This window comes from Adiantum capillus-veneris, chromosome 26 (genome assembly GCF_014529385.1).
Source record: "Adiantum capillus-veneris isolate H3 chromosome 26, ASM1452938v2, whole genome shotgun sequence".
NCBI classification, from domain to species: domain Eukaryota; kingdom Viridiplantae; phylum Streptophyta; class Polypodiopsida; order Polypodiales; family Pteridaceae; genus Adiantum; species Adiantum capillus-veneris.
In genome coordinates this window covers 100,063,705-100,087,751 of record NC_140956.1, presented here as the reverse complement: position 1 = coordinate 100,087,751, position 24,047 = coordinate 100,063,705, and the positions used below count along the sequence as shown (strand labels likewise).

Genomic DNA, 24,047 nt, shown 5'->3' with positions numbered 1-24,047 from the left:
GAACTATTAGCACTTCTTCCATGGCTTGAACCCCTTTAACTGGTATCTTGGGCATAGAAACAACTCCATCTTTCTAAACCAAAGAACCCTCGGCTCTTCATGCACCGATAGACTCTTTTGCATTGGCTTCATCTTTCCTTCTACCACATCAATTTGTCTTGGCACCGCCACATTTGACAAACCCTGCTTTGCTTGATGCTTCTTCAATTTTTTTTTGGTCTGACCTCTTGCATAAGCCATCGCTTTTGCATATGACATAGCTCCATCCACTTCTACTTTATTTCAAACATCCTCATCCAACAATCCATAAATTTTCTCGACTTTAAAAAGTCAACATTTTTTGCAATAGTTACCTTGATAAGATGTCCCCAAAGAGCCTCAAACTCCCACCTAAATTCTCAAAACTCGCTGGAGAGGGGGAATGGGGGAACACACCCGGCACAAAAACAAAGGCTTCTCTATAGCTCTGTTACCATATACATGTGGTAGTGATGTGTGTGAACACACTAGGACCGTCGGGGCATTTTTTCCCTCTTTAGGAGGTTTTTTCTCCCGTGCATTGTATATACGCCCATCACTCTAGGGCTAACTATCTTTCCATTGCACACTAAGTAACATACTCTCTATTGTGTGCCTTGAGCTTCCTTCGTCTTCTCCAAGCTGTGTGTGTTTCTCTGCAACCCTAATTCCAACAATTGGTATCAGAGCAGGTCACGTCCTCCCGGGCTTAGTCTCCAGCTGCTCCAGCACACTCCTGCTCACTTTCTCCGATTTCAGTGAGCTTTGGCGAGCGTTCGCAGGTTGATAAATATTTTGGGCGAGCTCTAGGAGCTCGGTCTGCTCAGAATTTTGATTTGGGCTCATTTCGGCCTCCGTTTCCACTACAGGCAGTACTGCACAGGCTATTTCGTCATTTTGTGCAGATTTTTTGTCAGTGCCGTTTTCTGCATAACAGGTGCCTTATAGTCTTCTACGGTTTGTGCTATATAGCACAAGTTGTTCCCGCTCCATTTCTCCTATTTTCGGGCAGTTTTCACATCAGGTGCAGCATTTACCATGGCTGACAACAACAACACAGATGTGTTCAAGATGTTTGCTGCTGAGGACAGGTTGGATGGGGACAACTACCCTATGTGGGCTTATATGATGCAACATGTTCTTGTGTCAAAAGGTGTCTGGAACATTGTGCAGGGCATTGATGTACGTCCTGGTTCTGAAGATGTAGGCGATGTTGAGGATGTTGCAGGTCTTGCTGCAAGGATTGCAGCTGTTAGAGTTGTTTTGCCTACGGCAGAACAAGCTCGTTGGGATGTTAAGGATGCGCAAGCTCATGCATTGATTGCGTTGTCTATGAAGCGCACCATTATTCCTCACATCCGTTTAGCAAAATCTGCAAAACAGGCTTGGGATATTCTAGCAGGTCTTTATGCAAGCCGCAATGAGGCTAAAATTGCTTTGCTGCGTAAACAGCTAGAGTCGAAGATTATGCATGAGGAAGATGATATGGACACTTTCCTTGCTAGTGTCAAGGATATCAATGAGCAACTCATTTCTGCAGGTGAAGTCATTTCGAACAGTTCCCTTGTGCAGACTGTTCTTGATGCCTTACCAGATTCCTACCAGACGTTTGCTAGTACTTGGAGACTCATGACCCAAGGAAATCCTGAAGTTGTCAAGTTTGATGCATTATGCACATTGCTGTTGCAAGAGTCACTTTCTAGAAAAAACAGGACTAGGCAGCGTGCAGTTGAACAGGCTTTTATTGCTTCTCAAAGAAAGGGTGGTAACAGTAATGCAGCCACTTCTTATGGTTCTGCTGTGAGTGGCAAAAATTCTGTTCCTAATGCTTCTGGTGGCAGCACTTCGTCTGGCAATTCTGGTGATAAGGGCAAAAAGAAGATGCATTGCCATTATTGTAAAGCCAATGATCACTTGATCAAGTCGTGTCCTAAGTTGAAGGCCAAAGAGGCTAAGAAGAAAGAGGGTGGTTCCACTGCAAATGCTGGTTCCACTACAAATGCAGCCATTGTTGAGTCTTCTGTGAAAGGAGATTGTGATGCTGATGTTGATGCAGAATGGGCTTTTAGCGCAGAGTGCACTTACAATCCTGCTGTCCATGATGCATGCTTGTCAGTTGCTGCAGATTCACATGTGTGGTATTTCGACAGTGGTGCTACAAAGCACATTACCTCACATCGTGAATTGTTTACCTCTCTCGAGTCTGTCCCTCATGGGAATTCAGTCACTTGTGCCAACAACGCCTCTTATCCAGTTCAGGGAGTTGGAAAGATTGTGCTCACTGCTGCTAATGGCAGTTCCTTCACACTTGTTGATGCACTTTATGTACCTGGGATCAAGAAGAATCTCTTGTCTGTATCCGCACTTGCTAGACTTGGACTTGTAGTCAAATTTGTGGATGGTTCATGATCTCAGTTTTGGTGATGAAATTGTTGCATCTGGGCTTTTGTGCCGTGGGCTGTATAAGCTCACTTTGTATGACAAGTGTGGACAAAATTTTGCAAATGCTGTTGCAGATTCAAGGGCTATTTCAGATGCAAAACTTTGGCATGCACGTTTTGGTCATCTGAATTTTGCCAGTTTGCTGCGTTTGCAGAAATCTGATATGGTTGCTTCTTTGCCGCCTCTTGAAGCACCTGTCAAACATGTTTGTGAAGGCTGTATTCTGGGTAAAATGCAGCGTTCTAAGTTTCCAAAGGATGGTTCAGTTAGGGCCACATGCAGGTTGCAGCTTGTGCATAGTGATGTTTGTGGGCCCATGCAAACTCCGTCCTTGGGCAATTACCCGTACTTCGTGACTTTCATTGATGATTACTCCAGGCATGCATGGGTATTTCCGCTTAAAGCGAAGTCCGAAGTTTTTATGTGCTTCAAACAAATTTTGGCTATGGCTGAAAATGTCTCAAAATGTACTATGGGCACCCTCCGTTCCGATCGAGGGGGGGAGTATATGTCTCATGAATTTAATGCATTTCTGGCTAGTCGTGGGATAAAACACCAATGTACAGTGCCTTATACACCTCAGCAAAATGGTGTTGCTGAGAGGAAAAACAGGTCACTAACGGAAATGGCACGATGTATAGTCAAAAGTCAAGCTTTGCTGCATTCTTTTTGGCTTGAGGCCATCATGTGTGCCACTTATGTACTTAACAGGTGTCCTACGAAAGCTTTGTAGTCTATTACTCCATATGAAGCATGGCATGATAGAAAACCTTCTATTGAGCACATGCGTGTTTTTGGCTGTTTGGCATATGCTTTGGTGCCACAAGTGCAGCGCAGAAAATTGGATGATAAGGCTGTCAAATGTATTTTTGTTGGTTATAGTGCTGAAAGCAAAGGTTACAGGTTGTATCATCCGCAAACAAAACGTATTCTGGTTTCACGGGATGTAGTGTTTGTGGAAGACTCTGTTCAGCCCTTGCTGTCATGTACTAGAGACAGTAATGTAAGCTCACAGGACATTTATGACACTTTGTTGCCTCTTTTCAGTGGTGGAAATATGAATGTAAGTTCCAATGAGGCAAATGTACAGCCTATGGGGGTTTCTGAAAATGTTTTAGAACAGCCTATTACTGATGCAGATGTACATGATGTACTTGATGAGGAAAGGGCTGAAAATGAGCAGGCTAGAGGTATGCCAAAATGGCTGGTGCACACTTTGCGTGACAGTAAATTGGATGCACCTTTATCTAGTCGTACTCGTTCAGGCTCTCGCCATGCATCTTATGCATCAGATTGTTATGCTTTGGCTGTGTCTAGTTTACATGATGTTGAGAAGCCTCTGTCTTTTGATTGTTGGAATTAGGGTTGCAGAGAAACACACACAGCTTGGAGAAGACGAAGGAAGCTCAAGGTACACAATAGAGAGTGTATTCCTTAGTGTGCAATGGAAAGATAGATAGCCCTAGAGTGATGGGCGTATATACAATGCACGGGGGAAAAAACCTCCTAAAGAGGGAAAAAATGCCCCGGCGGTCCTAGTGTGTTCACACACATCACTACCACATGTATATGGTAACAAATCCCCCCTGGAGTGATGCGGTGAACGAGAGCTGGCACATGAGTAAAGGGAAGTGCCATGCCCTGAGGACAGGATCAGTCCACAAAGGGGAGTAAGCCCAAAGCTTTGCGGAAAGCTTCAAGCTTCTCACGAGACAATGCCTTTGTGAAAAGATCTGCAAGGTTGTCCTGTGTTGGCACATAAGCCAAGCTGATCTCTCCTGCTGAGAGCCTCTCCCTGACATAGTGGTAATGCACCTCAATGTGCTTTGTGCGAGCATGAAAAACTGGGTTCCTCGCAACTGCCAATGCGCTCTGACTGTCAGTGTAGATAGTGTTGGCAGTGTCCTGTCCAACACCCAAGTCAGCCATAAGGCGTCTGAGCCATACACACTCAACCGTAGCTGTGAAGACTGCCCTGTACTCAGCCTCACAACTCGAAGTGGCCACAGTAGGTTGCTTCTTGCTCAACCATGATATACATGAACTGCCAAGCATGAAACAAAAACCACTTGTGGACACTCGCGTGTCAAAACAACCAGCCCAATCTGAGTCCGAAAAAGCATGTAAGTCTGGCGGCAATGATCCCCCCTTGGGATAAAACAAGCCAAGATGTAAAGTGCCACTAAGGTAGCGGAAAATCCTCTTGACAGCCTGCCAATGCTTAGACCCTGGGCTATGCATAAATCTGCTGACCTGCGAGACTGCAAACTGAATATCTGGCCTCGTGTTGCATACATAAATGAGGCAGCCAACAGCAGTTTGGTAAAGAGTGACATCAGCAGGATCGCCAGCATCATGTAGACTCAACTTCAAACCTGTTTCCATGGGAGTGGCAATAGGTTTGCAATCCTCAAGTCCAAACTTACATAGCAATGTCTCTATGTAACTTTTCTGACACAAGGCAATACCACCATCACACTGCTTAAACTGTATACCCAAGTAATGATGCAACAGCCCCAAATCTTTCATCTTGAAAGTAGCATTCAAATCAGCCTTAAATTTAGCAATATGTCTCTCATTTGGTCCAGTGATCAGCAAATCATCAACATAAAGAACCACAATGAGAAATACATCATCCTCACGCTTTACATACAATGTGCTTTCTGTTGGACTGTTACAAAAGCCTCGTTTAACCAAATGAGTGTCAGCTTTCTCATACCAAGCACGAGGAGATTGCTTCAACCCATACAAAGCCTTCTTACATTTGCACACTTTGTCCTCTTGTCCTTTTATGACAAAACCGCGAGGCTGCGTTACATAAACTTCCTCAAATATGTCACCATTCAAGAAAGCAGTAACAATGTCTGATTGATGTACATCCCAACCAAAATGAGCTGCCAATGCACATAGAAAACGCACAGTAGTCATACGACAAGTGGGAGCAAAAGTCTCTTCATAATCTATGCCTTTTTGTTGTGCATAACCCTTTGCAACAAGTCGAGCCTTATGGCGATCGATCTCACCATCCGGCTTGCGTTTCAACTTGTAAACCCACTTCGTACCAATGGCCTTTTTGCCAGGAGGCAATTCACATAAAGTCCATGTGTCATTCTCTATAAGTGCATCATATTCTGATTTCATGGCAGCAATCCAATTTTCTGAATTCTGTGCTTCATCAAAAGACAGAGGCTCCTCAACATCATGTAAACTAGACACAGCCAAAGCATAACAATCTGATGCATAAGATGCATGGTGAGAGCCTGAACGAGTACGACTAGATAAAGGTGCATCCAATTTACTGTCACGCAAAGTGTGCACCAGCCATTTTGGCATACCTCTAGCCTGCTCATTTTCAGCCCTTTCCTCATCAAGTACATCATGTACATCTGCATCAGTAATAGGTTGTTCTAAAACATTTTCAGAAACCCCCATAGGCTGTACATTTGCCTCATTGGAACTTACATTCGTATTTCCACCACTGAAAAGAGGCAACAAAGTGTCATAAATGTCCTGTGAGCTTACATTACTGTCTCTAGTACATGACAGCAAGGGTTGAACAGAATCTTCCACAAACACTACATCCCGTGAAACCAAAATACGTTTTGTTTGCGGATGATACAACCTGTAACCTTTGCTTTCAGCACTATAACCAACAAAAATACATTTGACAGCCTTATCATCCAATTTTCTGCGCTGCACTTGTGGCACCAAAGCATATGCCAAACAGCCAAAAACACGCATGTGCTCAATAGAAGGTTTTCTATCATGCCATGCTTCATATGGAGTAATAGACTGCAAAGCTTTCGTAGGACACCTGTTAAGTACATAAGTGGCACACATGATGGCCTCAAGCCAAAAAGAATGCGGTAAAGCTTGACTTTTGACCATACATCGTGCCATTTCCGTTAGTGACCTGTTTTTCCTCTCAGCAACACCATTTTGCTGAGGTGTATAAGGCACTGTACATTGGTGTTTTATCCCGCGACTAGCCAGAAATGCATTAAATTCATGAGACATATACTCCCCCCCTCTATCGGAACGGAGGGTGCCCATAGTACATTTTGAGACATTTTCAGCCATAGCCAAAAATTGTTTGAAGCACATAAAAACTTCGGACTTTGCTTTAAGCGGAAATACCCATGCATGCCTGGAGTAATCATCAATGAAAGTCACGAAGTACAGGTAATTGCCCAAGGACGGAGTTTGCATGGGCCCACAAACATCACTATGCACAAGCTGCAACCTGCATGTGGCCCTAACTGAACCATCCTTTGGAAACTTAGAACGCTGCATTTTACCCAGAATACAGCCTTCACAAACATGTTTGATAGGTGCTTCAAGAGGCGGCAAAGAAGCAACCATATCAGATTTCTGCAAACGCAGCAAACTGGCAAAATTCAGATGACCAAAACGTGCATGCCAAAGTTTTGCATCTGAAATAGCCCTTGAATCTGCAACAGCATTTGCAAAATTTTGTCCACACTTGTCATACAAAGTGAGCTTATACAGCCCACGGCACAAAAGCCCAGATGCAACAATTTCATCACCAAAACTGAGATCATGAACTGTACATCTGTCATCCACAAATTTGACTACAAGTCCAAGTCTAGCAAGTGCGGATACAGACAATAGATTCTTCTTGATCCCAGGTACATAAAGTGCATCAACAAGTGTGAAGGAACTGCCATTAGCAGCAGTGAGCACAATCTTTCCAACTCCCTGAACTGGATAAGAGGCGTTGTTGGCACAAGTGACTGAATTCCCATGAGGGACAGACTCGAGAGAGGTAAACAATTCACGATGTGAGGTAATGTGCTTTGTAGCACCACTGTCGAAATACCACACATGTGAATCTGCAGCAACTGACAAGCATGCATCATGGACAGCAGGATTGTAAGTGCACTCTGCGCTAAAAGCCCATTCTGCATCAACATCAGCATCAAAATCTCCTTTCACAGAAGACTCAACAATGGCTGCATTTGTAGTGGAACCAGCATTTGCAGTGGAACCACCCTCTTTCTTCTTAGCCTCTTTGGCCTTCAACTTAGGACACGACTTGATCAAGTGATCATTGGCTTTACAATAATGGCAACGCATCTTCTTTTTGCCCTTATCACCAGAATTTCCAGACGAAGTGCTGCCAGCAGAAGCATTAGGAACAGAATTTTTGCCACTCGCAGCAGAACCATAAGAAGTGGCTGCATTACTGTTACCACCCTTTCTTTGAGAAGCAATAAAAGCCTGTTCAACTGCACGCTGCCTAGTCCTGTTTTTTCTAGAAAGTGACTCTTGCAACAGCAATGTGCATAATGCATCAAACTTGACAACTTCAGGATTTCCTTGGGTCATCAGTCTCCAAGTACTAGCAAAAGTCTGGTAGGAATCTGGTAAGGCATCAAGAACAGTCTGCACAAGGGAACTGTCAGAAATGACTTCACCTGCAGAAATGAGTTGCTCATTGATATCCTTGACACTAGCAAGGAAAGTGTCCATATCATCCTCCTCATGCATAATCTTCGACTCTAGCTCTTTACGCAGCAAAGCAATTTTAGCCTCATTGCGGCTTGCATAAAGACCTGCTAGAATATCCCAAGCCTGTTTTGCAGATTTTGCTGAACGGATGTGAGGAATAATGGTGCGCTTCACAGACAACGCAATCAATGCATGAGCCTGCGCATCCTTAACATCCCAACGAGCTTGTTCTGCTGTAGGCAAAACAACTCTAACAGCTGCAATCCTTGCAGCAAGACCTGCAACATCCTCAATATCGCCTACATCTTCAGAACCAGGACGTACATCAATGCCCTGCACAATGTTCCAGACACCTTTTGACACAAGAACGTGTTGCATCATATAAGCCCACATAGGGTAGTTGTCCCCATCCAACCTGTCCTCAGCAGCAAACATCTTGAACACATCTGTGTTGTTGTTGTCAGCCATGGTAAATGCTGCACCTGATGTGAAAACTGCCCGAAAATAGGAGAAATGGAGCGGGAACAACTTGTGCTATATAGCACAAACCGTAGAAGACTATAAGGCACCTGTTATGCAGAAAACGGCACTGACAGAAAATCTGCACAAAATGACGAAATAGCCTGTGCAGTACTGCCCGTAGTGGAAACGGAGGCCGAAATGAGCCCAAATCAAAATTCTGAGCAGACAAAGCTCTTCGAGCTTTCCCAAAATATTTGTCGACCTGCGAACGCTTGCCAAAGCTCACTGAAATCGGAGAAAGTGAGCAGGCGTGTGCTGGAGCAGCTGGCGACTAAGCCCGGGAGGACGTGACCTGCTCTGATACCAATTGTTGGAATTAGGGTTGCAGAGAAACACACACAGCTTGGAGAAGACGAAGGAAGCTCAAGGTACACAATAGAGAGTGTATTCCTTAGTGTGCAATGGAAAGATAGATAGCCCTAGAGTGATGGGCGTATATACAATGCACGGGGGAAAAAACCTCCTAAAGAGGGAAAAAATGCCCCGGCGGTCCTAGTGTGTTCACACACATCACTACCACATGTATATGGTAACATTGATGAAGCACAGAATTCAGAAAATTGGATTGCTGCCATGAAATCAGAATATGATGCACTTATAGAGAATGACACATGGACTTTATGTGATTTGCCTCCTGGCAAAAAGGCCATTGGTACGAAGTGGGTTTACAAGTTGAAACGCAAGCCGGATGGTGAGATCGATCGCCATAAGGCTCGACTTGTTGCAAAGGGTTATGCACAACAAAAAGGCATAGATTATGAAGAGACTTTTGCTCCCACTTGTCGTATGACTACTGTGCGTTTTCTATGTGCATTGGCAGCTCATTTTGGTTGGGATGTACATCAATCAGACATTGTTACTGCTTTCTTGAATGGTGACATATTTGAGGAAGTTTATGTAACGCAGCCTCGCGGTTTTGTCATAAAAGGACAAGAGGACAAAGTGTGCAAATGTAAGAAGGCTTTGTATGGGTTGAAGCAATCTCCTCATGCTTGGTATGAGAAAGCTGACACTCATTTGGTTAAACGGGGCTTTCGTAACAGTCCAACAGAAAGCACATTGTATGTAAAGCGTGAGGATGATGTATTTCTCATTGTGGTTCTTTATGTTGATGATTTGCTGATCACTGGACCAAATGAGAGACATATTGCTGAATTTAAGGCTGATTTGAATGCTACTTTCAAGATGAAAGATTTGGGGCTGTTGCATCATTACTTGGGTATACAGTTTAAACAGTGTGATGGTGGTATTGCCTTGTGTCAGAAAAGTTACATAGAGACATTGCTATGTAAGTTTGGACTTGAGGATTGCAAACCTATTGCCACTCCCATGGAAACAGGTTTGAAGTTGAGTCTACATGATGCTGGCGATCCTGCTGATGTCACTCTTTACCAAACTGTTGTTGGCTGCCTCATTTGTGTATGCAACACGAGGCCAGATATTCAGTTTGCAGTCTCGCAGGTCAGCAGATTTATGCATAGCCCAGGGTCTAAGCATTGGCAGGCTGTCAAGAGGATTTTCCGCTACCTTAGTGGCACTTTACATCTTGGCTTGTTTTATCCCAAGGGGGGATCATTGCCGCCAGACTTACATGCTTTTTCGGACTCAGATTGGGCTGGTTGTTTTGACACGCGAGTGTCCACAAGTGGTTTTTGTTTCATGCTTGGCAGTTCATGTATATCATGGTTGAGCAAGAAGCAACCTATTGTGGCCACTTCGAGTTGTGAGGCTGAGTACAGGGCAGTCTTCACAGCTACGGTTGAGTGTGTATGGCTCAGACGCCTTATGGCTGACTTGGGTGTTGGACAGGACACTGCCAACACTATCTACACTGACAGTCAGAGCGCATTGGCAGTTGCGAGGAACCCAGTTTTTCATGCTCGCACAAAGCACATTGAGGTGCATTACCACTATGTCAGGGAGAGGCTCTCAACAGGAGAGATCAGCTTGGCTTATGTGACAACACAAGACAACCTCGCAGACCTTTTCACAAAGGCATTGTCTCGTGAGAAGCTTGAAGCTTTCCGCAAAGCTTTGGGCTTACTCCCCTTTGTGGACTGATCCTGTCCTCAGGGCATGGCACTTCCCTTTACTCATGTGCCAGCTCTCGTTCACCGCATCACTCCAAGGGGGATTTGTTACCATATACATGTGGTAGTGATGTGTGTGAACACACTAGACCGCCGAGGCATTTTTTCCCTCTTTAGGAGGTTTTTTCCCCCGTGCATTGTATATACGCCCATCACTCTAGGGCTAACTATCTTTCCATTGCACACTAAGTAACATACTCTCTATTGTGTGCCTTGAGCTTCCTTCGTCTTCTCCAAGCTGTGTGTGTTTCTCTGCAACCCTAATTCCAACAAGCTCCCCTATAGCTCAGGGTATCCACAACACCCATATCCTCTTAGAAAACACCTTCAAAAAACACACTTTACACTAGCAGACCACCACCTACCCATGCTTACACACTCCACAAGACCACCACATAATGCACACCTACTGCCACAGCATGTCTCCACCCTTGCAAACACACACAATAGCTCAATCTCACTCTCTCACACAAAGCACCATCGGTCTAGGGGAGCACATACATCCACACTACCGGCACCGTGGGGAAACACAAGAGCAGGAGAAAGAGAAGGGGGGAAGGGGAAACGACAGCAAAACAGGGAAATAATGGCTTGATTATACTTCAGAAGGCACGTACAAGGCTTGCACGACCATCACGACGGCCATTTTCAAGAAAAATTACAAAGGGGGTTAACCGGCACGCTTCTCTGTCAAGAAACTCCACTTTGTAGGCTTCAAACGGCACCAAAAAAGCCCCTCATTTGATTAAAAAAATGGCTTTTATAGTGGGGGGTCTTCACCTTTGGAAGCTGCTCCCTACTTGGTCCATCTAGCGTCTTAATTTGGCATCTTTAGGAAGAGGGGAGCCGCCTTCTTTTCATTTGCTCTCTGTCTTGCACTCTACTCTTTGCACTTGAGGGGGTGCATTAGCGATGTTGCTAGTGCCCCTTGGCATTTCTTATTTTATATTTTGCTCTCTCCTTTTCACCTTGGAGCTTACCCTTTGACCTTATCCGGATGGCCTCTTGTGCTTGTTCTCCCTCTTTGAATAACCCTTAGCTTGCCCACTTAACTATCACCTTGTCCGGCTACATGAACTACCTCCCTTGGGGAGGCCACTTTGTTCGCTCGGCCTTTGACCGGCCCTTTGACTCCCCTTCTTTGTTTGGCCTTGGAATGGCCCCACCTCGGATTGTCCATTTTCCCCATTCCCAGCTTAGCCTTGACCACCTTTGAACACCTCCTTATTGACCTTTGTGTCGGACCTGATTTAGGGCCCTTTGACCTCTTTGCCTTGCCATCTCCTCTCTCTCACTCACATATGAAACCTCCCCCTTACCCTGAGCACTAGCGAGGTCGCTAGTGGGAGGGGGTTATCTTACTCTCAAAAGGGAGCCCTTAAGTGGGTGTGGGAATCTCTGCCTATCGGACGCATGCCACATCATCAGCGTGCTATCGCTCAAAACCATTGGTGTCGGCCGCCCCTAGTGAGCTTCGCCGTTCGTCCCCACCTATCTCACAAAACCGCCGTCTGTTTCACCATTCCGAGCGCCAACAACGCCACCCAAAGCCACACCATAGCCACGCAAGGAGCAACTCTCTCTCTCCCAGATCGTCAACCCAAATGAGGCCCTCATCTTGGACTTATACCCCATACTAAGGAGTCCACCTTGTGCATGTGGGCTTAGTACCCTTGCCACATGGCGGTCACTCGTGAGCTGCCTCCAAGGACACCCTTTTCCCTTTGAAAATCCTTAGAAAAAACCCCCAAATTAGCCAACTTTTGGCCCCTTTTTGTTCTGCTTGCCAAATGTTGCTCAATGACCCAGCCGCCAAGCCGGAAACTCCAACCGGAACTCCCGACCATTTTTCTTGAATTATTTGAAGAGTTTTGAAAATGAATTTCTAGGTGCTATAAATCCACAAAGTTGCCTTATGAGCGGAAAAAACTCATTTTTTTGGAATATTGATCTCACCATTAACCTTAGTCTTGCACAACATTTTGAAACCTAAACTGTGTGAAAAAACGGGTTCTATTTTTGGCTTGTTTTTCAAAGTTTTGCAACTATACCACTCTAAAATTCATGTTTGGGACGTTTAGATTGCTAGAGGATTAGCTTTAGTAGTTCTCAACATGTTTTGATGCTTCTAGGGAGAATTAGGTGTTAAAGTTGAAAGTTATGACCAATTTAGAAGAATTGCCTAATCCTATTTTTTGGCCAAATTTAGAACTTTTATGATTTTCTAGTGGCTTTCTTGATATCCAAATGCAAATTTGATTGTGTAAGTGGCATGTGTAACATAAAGCTAATCTTCCTTGAGTTTTGGGGCACCTAATACCCTATATAGCATAATATACCATGATGGTTGAGTTTTTCAATTGTAAAAGAATATGAGATATTCTAGTATAGCAAGTATAGCTTTTTCAATATTGCTAGTTTCTTCGGCCAATTGTGTGCATTTTGTAGGTAGTAACCATATCTAATCATAAACTTCAAATTTGGCTAGATATTGAGTAGTTTCTATGGGATTGTAGAGGTCATAATGCTAAACCCATTTTTTTCATGATTGCTGTATTTAGACTTCATCAATCCCCAAGGTTCCACTTGTTAAGATATCCATTATTCCTTTGACATGCTCCATGGCTCCTTTTGAATCCAAAGGTTGAAAGGGAACTAAGAAAACATGTATATAGTATCTGTAAGAGAGAGGCAAAAGCAACCATATATTTTGATCACTAACCCATTGAAGTTAACGGGGAATTTTATCTGATGTCCTACAAAAATCCCCAGTCTCATTAAATGCAAGAAATGGTTTTTTTGGGTGAAATGGATTGGTCTATCAACTTTGGAGGCTTGTTGTGACCAAAGATGAGAAATTTTACAAGTTTCTCATTTTGCCATTTGTAGCAATTCTTGAACTATAAGCTCACAAAAGGATTTTCCAAAATGATTGGATTTACTATGGTTTTGGAAAATTTTTCCAAAATCCTGAAAGGACACTTTTATGTTCTGTTAGGTTACCAAACTAGTGCTAATTAGAATCCCATTGCAGAGGGTCCAACCCACACTTTTGGGGATTGGCTACAATTTATAGTATTTCGTGGTGATTTAGAGCATTCAGTTGTGAGACATGAGGGGAGTGTATGTGGCGACATATTGTAGAGGCTCTGCATGTAGAGTGGCACACCCCTCTTGAGACAACAGCTCCTTTGTAGATGGAGACTTTCACGTGACTAGAGGTCCTCATCTCAGTTTTGGCAAGGGAAATTGCATGTGGCAAGGCCAATTGCATCCCATAGCTTGCATTCTTCATCAGTGCTTCAATTGAAGCAAGTAGAACATTCAAGCTTGAAATTTGAAGCTCAATTCGAGCTGCATCATGCAAAGGCTACGAACCGACATGAAGGCGCAAGGGCGGCAAAATAGCGGACAGGAAGAGATCAAGTCTAGGAATTCAAGCACGGCCAAATTCAAACAACACCGGCACAGAAAGGATTGAACAAGGTTTCAAGGAATAGAATGTGGATTTTCCCATGGGAGACAACACATGGGCTTATGCACGACAAAGGTCAATGAGTCAAAGTCCGACACATGCGGTCGCAAACCTCGTGGGTCAACCAGGGTTACCAAAACAACGAGTTTGGGTATGGGCTGAGGTAGTTGGACATTTTTATAGATTGCAGAGTCGATTAGTGATGCTAACGGAATTAAAGTTACTTAGTCCTGCTAATGGCCTATCATACATTATTTTCTTATGCGGGCCAATCAAAATGGCACAAATTGATGTGCTTTGTAGAAGCTGGCAAAATTATTGAACAATTGTTGGATTCTTTTATGAATCTCAATTTTTTTTGCAATGATTATCGATCACAGTCTCTAAGGCGGTACACACAGGATGTCGCAAAATTGGTACACATGATTTCTTTGTTTTCTTTTTTTGATTTGATCAAATTATGCAACTATCAGTTGCTACCATGGAGCAAGTCTTAGCAAGAATCCTTGGTGATTCCAACTCTTCGTTCATTTATGCATGCTGCATACTTGATGGATGCAAATATAATTGTTGTTTACCATAGCCGTACAAGGCTTAAAAACCAATCGGGGTAATTGCCACATTGCCTTTACCCCAACATATTACTTGTCCTTCGTGGCTCTTTTTTTCTATAGTTGAAATCAAGTATGTTGAGATTCAGCTTCCCAAGCTTGCCTTGGGCAATGGGTCTACCCATCAAGCTATTCCCTAGTAGCCTCCCAAATTTACTATTAGCACCATGAGATGTGGAAGGGGTGGGAAACCAACCTTGGCCACTTAAAGGCCAAAAGGATTTATGTTTTGGGTGTGAAAAGAATGCTCCAAATCTATGGAGCAACACAAAATAGTGCAGGTGAGAGAGAAGAAGCAGCACCATGGCATGCTACAAAGCCCAATCTTGTGTGCTGCAGAAACGAGAAGAAGCAGTGCCATGGCATGCTACAAAGCCCAATCTTGCATGCTGCAAAAACAAGAAGTGCTCCCCTAGCCGGTGCGATTTTGTAGATGGCTACCTTGCCCAATTTTATGTAGGTTGAAGGTGGAGCTTGTGTGTGTGTGTGTGTGTGGGAACTTCCCATGGCCACGAGCTCTCGACTATTGGGCCTCGTCTTCCTCCTCACAAAAATGCATGACCATGAAAAAGGATCCATGACTTTCTTTGCTTCCCAGGCTCGTAAAACAGCTCTAATACCAATGCAAGGCCAAGGGAAGATTGGGAACCAATGTGCTCCTCCCAACTTGCCTCTTCCCTATAAAGCCCATGGCTAGGGTTGAGACCATGTGCCCCACTCCCATTTGGGCCTTGCCCAACTACCCTTGGCCTGACACTGAAGGGGTGGGATCACCCTAAATACGGTCAACCTAGAGATGGTGCATGCTTAAAAGGCTTCCTTACACGTAGCTTAGTCACACAACAATGCCCAAAACAATTGGCAGTTGCATGCCCTCAACCTTGCTTGCCTTTGAGTTTGGTTTGCATTATCTCTTGATATCATCTCTCCTCCAAAACTTCCATGACTTGAAATCCATTTAGACATTGGTATGTTTAGGGATCTGCAACTATCCAACACACGACCTGAGGTTTGAAGTTAAGCTTGAAATATAAGTTTCTATATGCACGTGTGTGCAAACATTTATCGTTGTGAAGGCAATGCTGCTATTGTGCGCTAGTTATAAAGCGAGCTTTGAAAAGCTTTTCACCATGCGCTGATGTAAAGCACGATGCACTGATTAAGTCAAGTGAATTGTGCAGTATACGTCGAGCTGTGCTGTTCAGACACATGGCAATTGTGCACCCTTCGATCCTTTTTGGCTTTCTAAAATAAACCCTTAGTGTTTGGCTGGGTTAGGGGGACTTTCATAGTTTTCAGTGCATGATGGAGACTTACCTTTAATTTCACATCCTGTCTTTATTTTTCTTGCATTCTCTTGTTTTAGAATGCTAAAGTGAAGTTTCACCTTGCATAGTTTTAGTAAATTTTACACACACACACACACATATGTTTTTTTTTGCATTATATTATTTTAGAATGCTAAAATGAAGCTTCACCTTGCATAATTCTAATAAATTCTACACAGACACATATATAAATTAGTTCTTTTTATTTCACCTTTCATTTCACAACTTCACATGGCTTTACATTTCTTGCATTTTATAGCTTGATTCCAATTAGTGTTAACATCCAAGAAAGTTGATGGGTTTACAAAAATTGGCTAAAAAATTGGCATGGGCAGACCGCATTAATATTAACCAATTGATGGCTAGAAAACCAAATAAAAAATTATGCCCTATCTTTGGTGCACAAATCTCGCAATTAATGCACTCCAAGAGATAACATTCCGGACAAAAAGCTCGTGAAGTAATTTTCGTGCCTTCTAAAGTACACCACATTTGGCATCCATGTCGATCACTCAACCAAGGCAGTGTCAAGCATGAAAGTGAAGGTGCCGCGGGAAGCGTGTGCGAGTGCATGTGCGAGAGAGAGAGAGAGAGAGAGAGAGAGAGCTGCTTTGGGTGGAGCTCACAACAACGTTATCCTGTTTGCAGCTCTTTATTCTGTTGTATTAAAGAATAAGTGTATGTAGGTTAAGTTAGTAGGATGGGTTATTAGTAAGTGGGATGTTCGGCCAGTTAGCCTGAATCCCAACAAACTCCCACTTGAAGGCCAACGCAGCCCCCAAGTGACCTGGTATGTACAACCGTGAAGCAATCTAGTGGCTTCAACCTATACCCATCAACTCACTGCAATGTGTAAACTGCTCCAAAGCTAAGCCTTTCGTCAAAGCATCTACTGTGTTGTCGTTAGTGTGTACCTTGACCAAATCAATGAGATTTTTGGCCAAGAAATCTCTCACAAGATGATACCTAACTTCAATGTGTTTCGATTTAGAGTGAAACATGGGATTCCTTGCCAATGTAAGAGCACTCTGACTATCACATTATATCACTGGAGTCTCATCAATGCCAAGATTTCTGACTAAGCAAAATAACCATACATCCTCTTTACTTGCATCCGACAATGCAACGTACTCTGCTTTCGTAGTGGAAGACGACGTACAATCTTGAAGACATGACCTCCAAGATACTACTGCTCCAGCAAATATGAAGACATAGCCAGATGTCGATCTCCTATTGTCGACACAACCCACATAGTCTGCATCCGCATAACCCACGATGGATGCATCATTGTTCCCAAAGCGTAAACACCTTCCGACTGTACCTTTGAGGTACCTAAGAATGTGCTTCATTGCTTCCCAATGTTTGCTGCCAGGATTTGCCATATATCGGCTCACCACTCCCACTGCAAAAGCAATGTTTGGTCTTGTGGCCACCATAGCATACATGAGACTGCCCACTGCCGAAGAATATGGTACCTTAGCCATTTCAGCTTGCTCGGCATCAGATTTGTGTGCATCTTCCTTGCTGAATTTCAAGAATGCCTGCTTTTGTGACCCTTTCACTTGTTTTATCAACGCTAGGGATGAAGCTACATGGAGCATCCTTTAATTAGAATGGTTCTAGGCCAACCAAGTAAAAATAGGAAAAGGACAATCTTGATTAGATTTTGAGAATAACATAAGAGTGTAAAAATATTTCTCAAAGCTTCCAAATTCCCTCTAGGAAAAATCATAAGAAAAGAATTGTGCATGGTTGCTATCTCACACGGGTGACAGCTCACGATTGATGCACCCTCCAATTTTTACATCCACCATTGATCCCATTTGAAATCTAGCAGCGGGGGGGAAGCCCGAAGTGCCCCAAATTTTCAATATGGTACACCTGAATCTTACTGCGTCTATGATGAGGGCAATCAGGCATAGTGGATAGAGCACGTGGTTAATTGGATTTATAGTATCTCAATGCAGAAGTTACCACGTGGCATTAGAATTTTTTTAAAATTTTAAACATCACTGCCATGAAAAGCTCTAAAAAAAACTCCACTGTGAAAAGATACCAAGTGAATAAAATAAAAAAATCACTTTGCATTGCAATTCGATCTTCTGTTTGCAGATCATCAAGCTGAAGGGTACTTCAGATGCTTACCAACATGATAAGCACTCAGATATTTCATGCGATCAACCCAATTGCAGAGGTCTGTTCTAGTGCTACTGAAACAGAAGATATCAGATTTCAATCAATGATCAATTGGCCTAATATGGAGTCAAATCACCAACACTCATTGCCTTCGCAAGCCTGTTCAACACATTTTTCTAATGATGCTGTCAGGATGTTGGCGATGCAGACAGCAAAGGCCGAAGAAATGGAGTGAGTAAATGTCACAGTGGACATGAGGGCAAAAAATCTTAGCAAGATTGATCACACCAAAGCTTATGATGTTATCCTCAAGTAATTAAGCTAGTGGCTTCAGTGCTAGCTGCTTGCATTTTTAGCACATTGTGTGAGGGAATTAGTGGAAGATAGCTCGATGTCGAGGGAAAGGCATTGGGGAATATTAATGCCACTAGTGAAAGTCATGGTCTAATGAGCCATTGACTTCAGTCGCACTCCTCAGCACAGCTCTGTTGATAGCCCATCTAAAAATTTGATGAGGCAAGCATTTCGAAATGATCTGCAGACAATCTGCAGACAAACGGAAACACCTCTCATGACCAATTCAACGCAGAATATGGTGTCCGTGGGAGTTGGTTGATGTGTAGCTCCAAGGAGATGCAACAACATATCAAGTAGTAAATCATGTAGGTGCCTACGCTGCCGACCAGGATCAAAAGAATAGTCAAAGAGTAGAAGCGGAAGCTAATTCTTTTTTCCACACAAATTGATTTGATGTTGGAGAAGCTGACGAACACGGACTGTGGAGTAATTGCATTTCTGGAGACATGCATGCCAATATGTCAGCGCCTATTAGCCTCCAGGAGTAGCTCACTACTGCCCATTCAAGAATTGGGTGGGATAGCAGAAACTCTATAGACAATATGGCTAATAATGCGGCTTGTAAAGAGCTTATCTTGCTAATAACCATGATTCAGTGGTGAATCCTATGAGCAAAGGTCCATGTACGCAGCAGCTATCAGATCAAGTTTAGATGGTTGCAGATGACAGACATCACTTTGGTATTGTATCCAACACAAACCCTCGTTGTCCCTTGGAGAAAAGCTACTCCAGGGCGGGCAATGAGAATCTATTTACATCTTCTCAAAGGTCTTTATTGCAACAGACGGTTGAGGTAGAAACTCCATATAGCAGCTATAGTATGATAAACAAATTTAGTGAAATTATCACCAACAACGACTTAACATTCCATAGCGTAAAGTATACTGCTATTAATATATAATCTGAGTGCGGAACCAATTTCAACGTTAAGAAGATTGTACAGAGTTTGTCTACTATCGAATGCATTTTGCAACCTCAAGATTCAGAAATTATTTTGTTTAGTTATACACTCAATATATCATATATGTTGGGTGCCAAGCGTCCTTTTTGCAGATACATTCTTCATGATGCTGCATCTTATCTTGATTTTCTTGTAGAGATGAGTCAGCTTTCTTTGCATCTCGTATTGGATTAGGATATAAGATACATTTTATTGGCAAAAATTCGAGGAGGGTTTTTTGGACAAAGGGGTTGGCTGGGGTGATATGGATTGGAGGGCTGTCAGGGCTTGAGAAGGAGAGTTGGCCACATGGGGTGGTGGCGGCGACATCGATTGGACTGAACATACTGTCCTCACTTCCGTATTATTGTTGGACGCTTTGCCATCAGAGCAAGAACAACAAGACTTAGCAGCATTGCATCTAAAATCCATTACCAGTTCAAGATACCAACCACGAATCAGCAGTAACCCCTATCGCTTGGATATAATCTCAATTGTAACCACCCCTATAATCTTGAATAATTGATGCACTTAACTTTGTCTCCTCCCATAAACATTATAGCATTTTTCAAATATATATCCCTTTCATGCAGTGCCACCATTGCCAAATAAGTCATGCTCTTGTTCCCTTCAGTGCTAGATACAAAATGTCAATTTGCATATGTCTGCACTAGCTGGCTGCCCCGATTTCATTTGTCTTCCACTTTTGCAACGGCTCGTCAGTCGTGTGATAAAGTGTGCCTCGGATGGCCCGATCCCAAGCCCGTCTGTGGAGGCACCGTCAGATCTGTCTTCTTCTCCCCGTTTTCGCAAGAGAGCAGCAAGAGTCTTAAATTGGGGAGAAGTAGTCGGATACTTCAAGAACTCCATTTTGCATTGGTCCCTCTGGCTGTCCAAAGTTGTAGATCCGCCACAAACTCCCTATTGGATTGAGATGACCAGGAAATTGAATAATAAGGGTCTGAAGCGACTTGGGCACTTCTGGGACAGTGGCAACAAGAGTTGGAAAACCATCGACCTTCTGGTTACTTAGTACCAATTTAATAGCTTGGAGGTCTTGCTTGTCCACAAAGTGATGAAGGAGCTTGACGATTTAGTGATGCCAATCTGTGATTCGGTGTTTGACTGGAATGCCTGGAAATGGCCTGGAAGCAGTCTCTTAGAAAAACCCCATCGTAAAAGCATTTATCAGACAATGATGCACAAGAAGAATTGGTCTAGCCCCCTAAACAAGCTGTGGAAAAAGCAATGGCCGGAGGAAAGGTGGGAGCAAGTAATGGAGGACATATGGAAGCCCAAGGTTCCGCAACACATGAAGGTCTTTCTATTGAAGGTAATTTGGGGTGCTCTACCGACGGGGGTGAAGATTCAAGAGAGAGGGATTGGGTCAGATCGATGCTTGAGGTGGCCCACCTATTCATGGACTGCCCAACTATTAAAGGCCTCGCAAGGAAAATATGCAAGTGGGTCCAAAGAACATGGAAAATTAGTTTCTTCAAGACTGACCTATTCCTTGCAGGCAAGAATTCAGGAAGTCCTACCCTCCTCGTCAACACTTAAATCGTCAGATACTTCTTCTTACATACTGTATGGCAGACAAGGAACCGCCGTGTGTTTGAAGGAGTTTCGGAGGTGGCAAGCTTCGTAGAAATTACTCAAGAAAGCAAAGTGCTAATATGGACGCTCGGCCGCAAGCAACACTCGGAGGATTGGTCTAGGACTACTTGTGCCTTGTTGTGAGTAGATGGAATGCCTAGGACGGGGAAAACCTTGGCCATCGGTAAATAAAAGATCTCAAAAGGACAACTTTATGGACCCTGTGTATCGAGGAGGAGGCGGTGGGTTGGTGGGGGTGGCTGCCCTGTAGTCCCATGGCTCAGCAAGAGCACGACAAGACCTTGTAATTTTTTGGGCCGTTCAATATAATTCAGTCACAATTGTGAGTTTTGCTATAAACTAAAAAAAAAAACATTGCCTTCAATGGAGAGAGAGAGAGAGAGAGAGAGAGAGAGAAACGTCAGTGTGCTGAGCAGGAGTAAGTGAAGGCGCAGGCGCGAATGAGGTCTATTGATGCTTTCGCGATTGGGTCTTCGTTCCGTGCCTTGTTGTATCGGGCTTTCCATGACATGTTTTTTTGCTTCTTGCTTGTGGGTCTTGCTGAAGCCATCAAAGATCAGAGACTGCAGTATGTGGGAGTCATCAAGTGACCCAATCTTCTCACTCAAAACTACACACGATGCCCATTAACGATGTCTCATCTAAAGCAGTGGGGATTGTGAAACGGCTGTGTGAGGACGGATGCCTGCAAGATGCCCTTCTCGTCGCTCGCCGTTTGGAGCAGCCAGCATCTTCAGACATTTTCTATGAGCTCATCAATTGGTCTATCAGATACAAAGAACTGACAGCTGGACGGAGTATCCAGAGTCTCATAATCGAAAGTGGACTTGAGGCAGATCATTTTCTTGCCAATAACCTGATCAGGATGTTTGGCTTGTGTGGCAGTTTGCCAGAGGTCAATCAAGTATTTAGCAAATTGTGCAAGCCCGATGACTTGACTTGGTCTGTCACAATTGCAGCCTTCGCTAACCTTGGACGCATTGACACGGCCATTTTCCTGTGTAATTTTGTAAAGCTATTTGATCGCAATGCTACCGAATACATGTTGACGACAATGCTGAAAGCCTGCAGCAATGCATGTGCACTGCGACAGGGCAAAATGGTTCATGACTTTGCGGTCAGGGCTGGACTGGAGTCAATGACTGTGGTCGTAAATTCACTAATACATATGTACTTCAAGTGTGGAACAGATGGAGATGCTCGCAAGGTATTTGATAAGGTAACAGGGCGAGATGTGGTAACGTGGACTGCAACCTTGGCAGGCTATGTGCAGCTTAAGGACGGTGCCGAGGCCTTGCAGATTTTTGAGCGGATGGGGAGTTCAGGAATAGAGCCTAACCGAGTCACCTATACAGGTGTTTTGCGAGCATGTGCGTATATGGGTAGCCCTCTAGAGGGTAGGTTAATCCATGCGGAAATCATCGAACAGGGGCTTGATCAAACAACTGTTGTTGGAAATTCACTTATTGACATGTATACTAAATGCAATAGTTTGCAAGATGGCTTGAGAGTGTTCGATTGCTTGACAAACAAGAACATTGTGAGCTGGACTGCCATATTGGAAGGGTACATTCAAGATGCAAGAGATGGCACAAAGGTGATGACAGTTTTTGAGCAAATGCTCAAAGGGGGATGGAAGCCTGATAATGTCCTTTTTCTGCACTTGTTGAAGGCTTGTAATAAGGTACTAAGTTTTGGTGAACTTAGGTTGCTCCATTCCTATGCTCTTGAAGAGGGTTTGGAGTTGGACAAGTGTGTTAGCAGCAGCTTGGTAAATTTGTATATGGACCATGGAAGTATTGAAGACGCGCATAAGTTATATAATAGTTTCTCCTTTAGGTCTTTAGTAATGCACACAGCTATGATTGCAGGTCTTGTTGAGTGTGGTAGTAATGAGGAGGCCATCAAGCTCTTCTGGATGTTGCAAAATGATGGACTGTACCCAGATTCTGTAAGCTTCATCAGCATCTTGAAAGCATGCTCCAACATGGCAGCAAGTACTGATGGGAGAGTTATTCATTCCCAAATTATTGAAGCAGGGCTTGGAGACGCAATGAAGATTGGAAGTGCTCTAGTGGATTTCTATACCAAGACTGCGAGTTTGATGGATGCGCGGAAAGTGCTCGATGCATTCGCTAAGGCGGACGTAGTCGGTTGGACTGCCATGATTGCAGGGTATGTGGAAGGTCGTGAGTATATTTTAGCTTTGCAATGTTTCAAACATATGCAAAAGAAAGGGATTCAGCCAGATGATGTAACTTGTATCTGTGTTTTATCTGCTTACACCCACTTAGGTTCAGTGGATGAAGGCTGCCATTTTTTCATGTCGATGAGAGAAGTTTATGACATTTCTCCTCGTTTGGAACATTATGACTGCGTGGCCAACCTTCTTGGTCATGCAGGGTATGTGACCACAGCAGGATCTCTTCTTCACACTCTTCCGTTTGTCGATGATAGCTCCAGCTGGGTCTCATTGCTTGGTCATTGTACCTCCTATGGAGACTTTGAATTCGGAAAGCAGTGCTTTGATCAGAGTTCCGATCAAGCAAAGCATTCATTCCTTGGTGCACAGCGGTCTGCGAATATGGTACAAGGTCCAAGCACACCAAGCGATGCTTGATCGCATGTAGTTCTTGAACTCAATACAATATCCTCAAACAAGGTTTGGAATTTCTCTCCGTCCTTGTTTCTTATGCTTACCTCGCAGCAGTGTGTCAAATTCCAAATAAGGTTTGGAATTTCTCTCCGTCCTTGTTTCTTATGCTTACCTAGCAACAGTGTGTCAAATCCAAGCCAGCATTTATCAACATTCATTCTCAAAGTCAAACTACAGGAGTCATTTAGGAAGGGACTTCAAAGCGTTTGGTTCATTGTTTCCAAGAAAGGTGGGACTCTGTTTGTTGCGCAACCCTTCATTCACCTCATTGCCTGGTACCCCGGTGGCAAATTTCCCAAGCTGGGTTCCCCGCTGCAACAGAGGAGCACCACAAGCGTGTTAATGGTTTTGATGGAAAGGCAAGGCCAAAGACATTCTTTTGA

General features: G+C 43.7%; 1 protein-coding gene across 3 annotated transcripts; it reads left to right on the top strand.

The window, feature by feature from the left end:
• Positions 1–21,345: 21,345 nt before the first annotated feature.
• On the top strand, positions 21,346–23,681 carry LOC147423892 (pentatricopeptide repeat-containing protein At4g39530-like). Of its 3 annotated transcripts, XR_015186648.1 has the most exons (3): positions 21,346–22,959; positions 23,048–23,183; positions 23,303–23,440. XR_015186648.1 is itself a non-coding variant. In XM_086501979.1 (2 exons), exons 1-2 carry the CDS (start codon positions 21,628–21,630, stop codon positions 23,313–23,315), a joined length of 1,569 nt encoding a protein of 522 aa, XP_086358105.1. In that variant the 5' UTR covers positions 21,346–21,627; the 3' UTR covers positions 23,316–23,448. The 3 variants fall into 3 exon arrangements, 2 of the variants coding, with proteins under 2 accessions (XP_086358105.1, XP_086358104.1); XM_086501979.1 differs by having other exon boundaries at positions 21,346–23,183; positions 23,303–23,448; XM_086501978.1 differs by having other exon boundaries at positions 21,347–23,681.
• The last annotated feature ends 366 nt before the right edge of the window (positions 23,682–24,047 follow it).

What these genes read in the sequence shown, in the direction of transcription:
- LOC147423892 (XM_086501978.1), top strand. Translation starts at nt 21,628, where the DNA reads ATGCCCATTAACGATGTCTCATCTAAAGCAGTGGGGATTGTGAAACGG.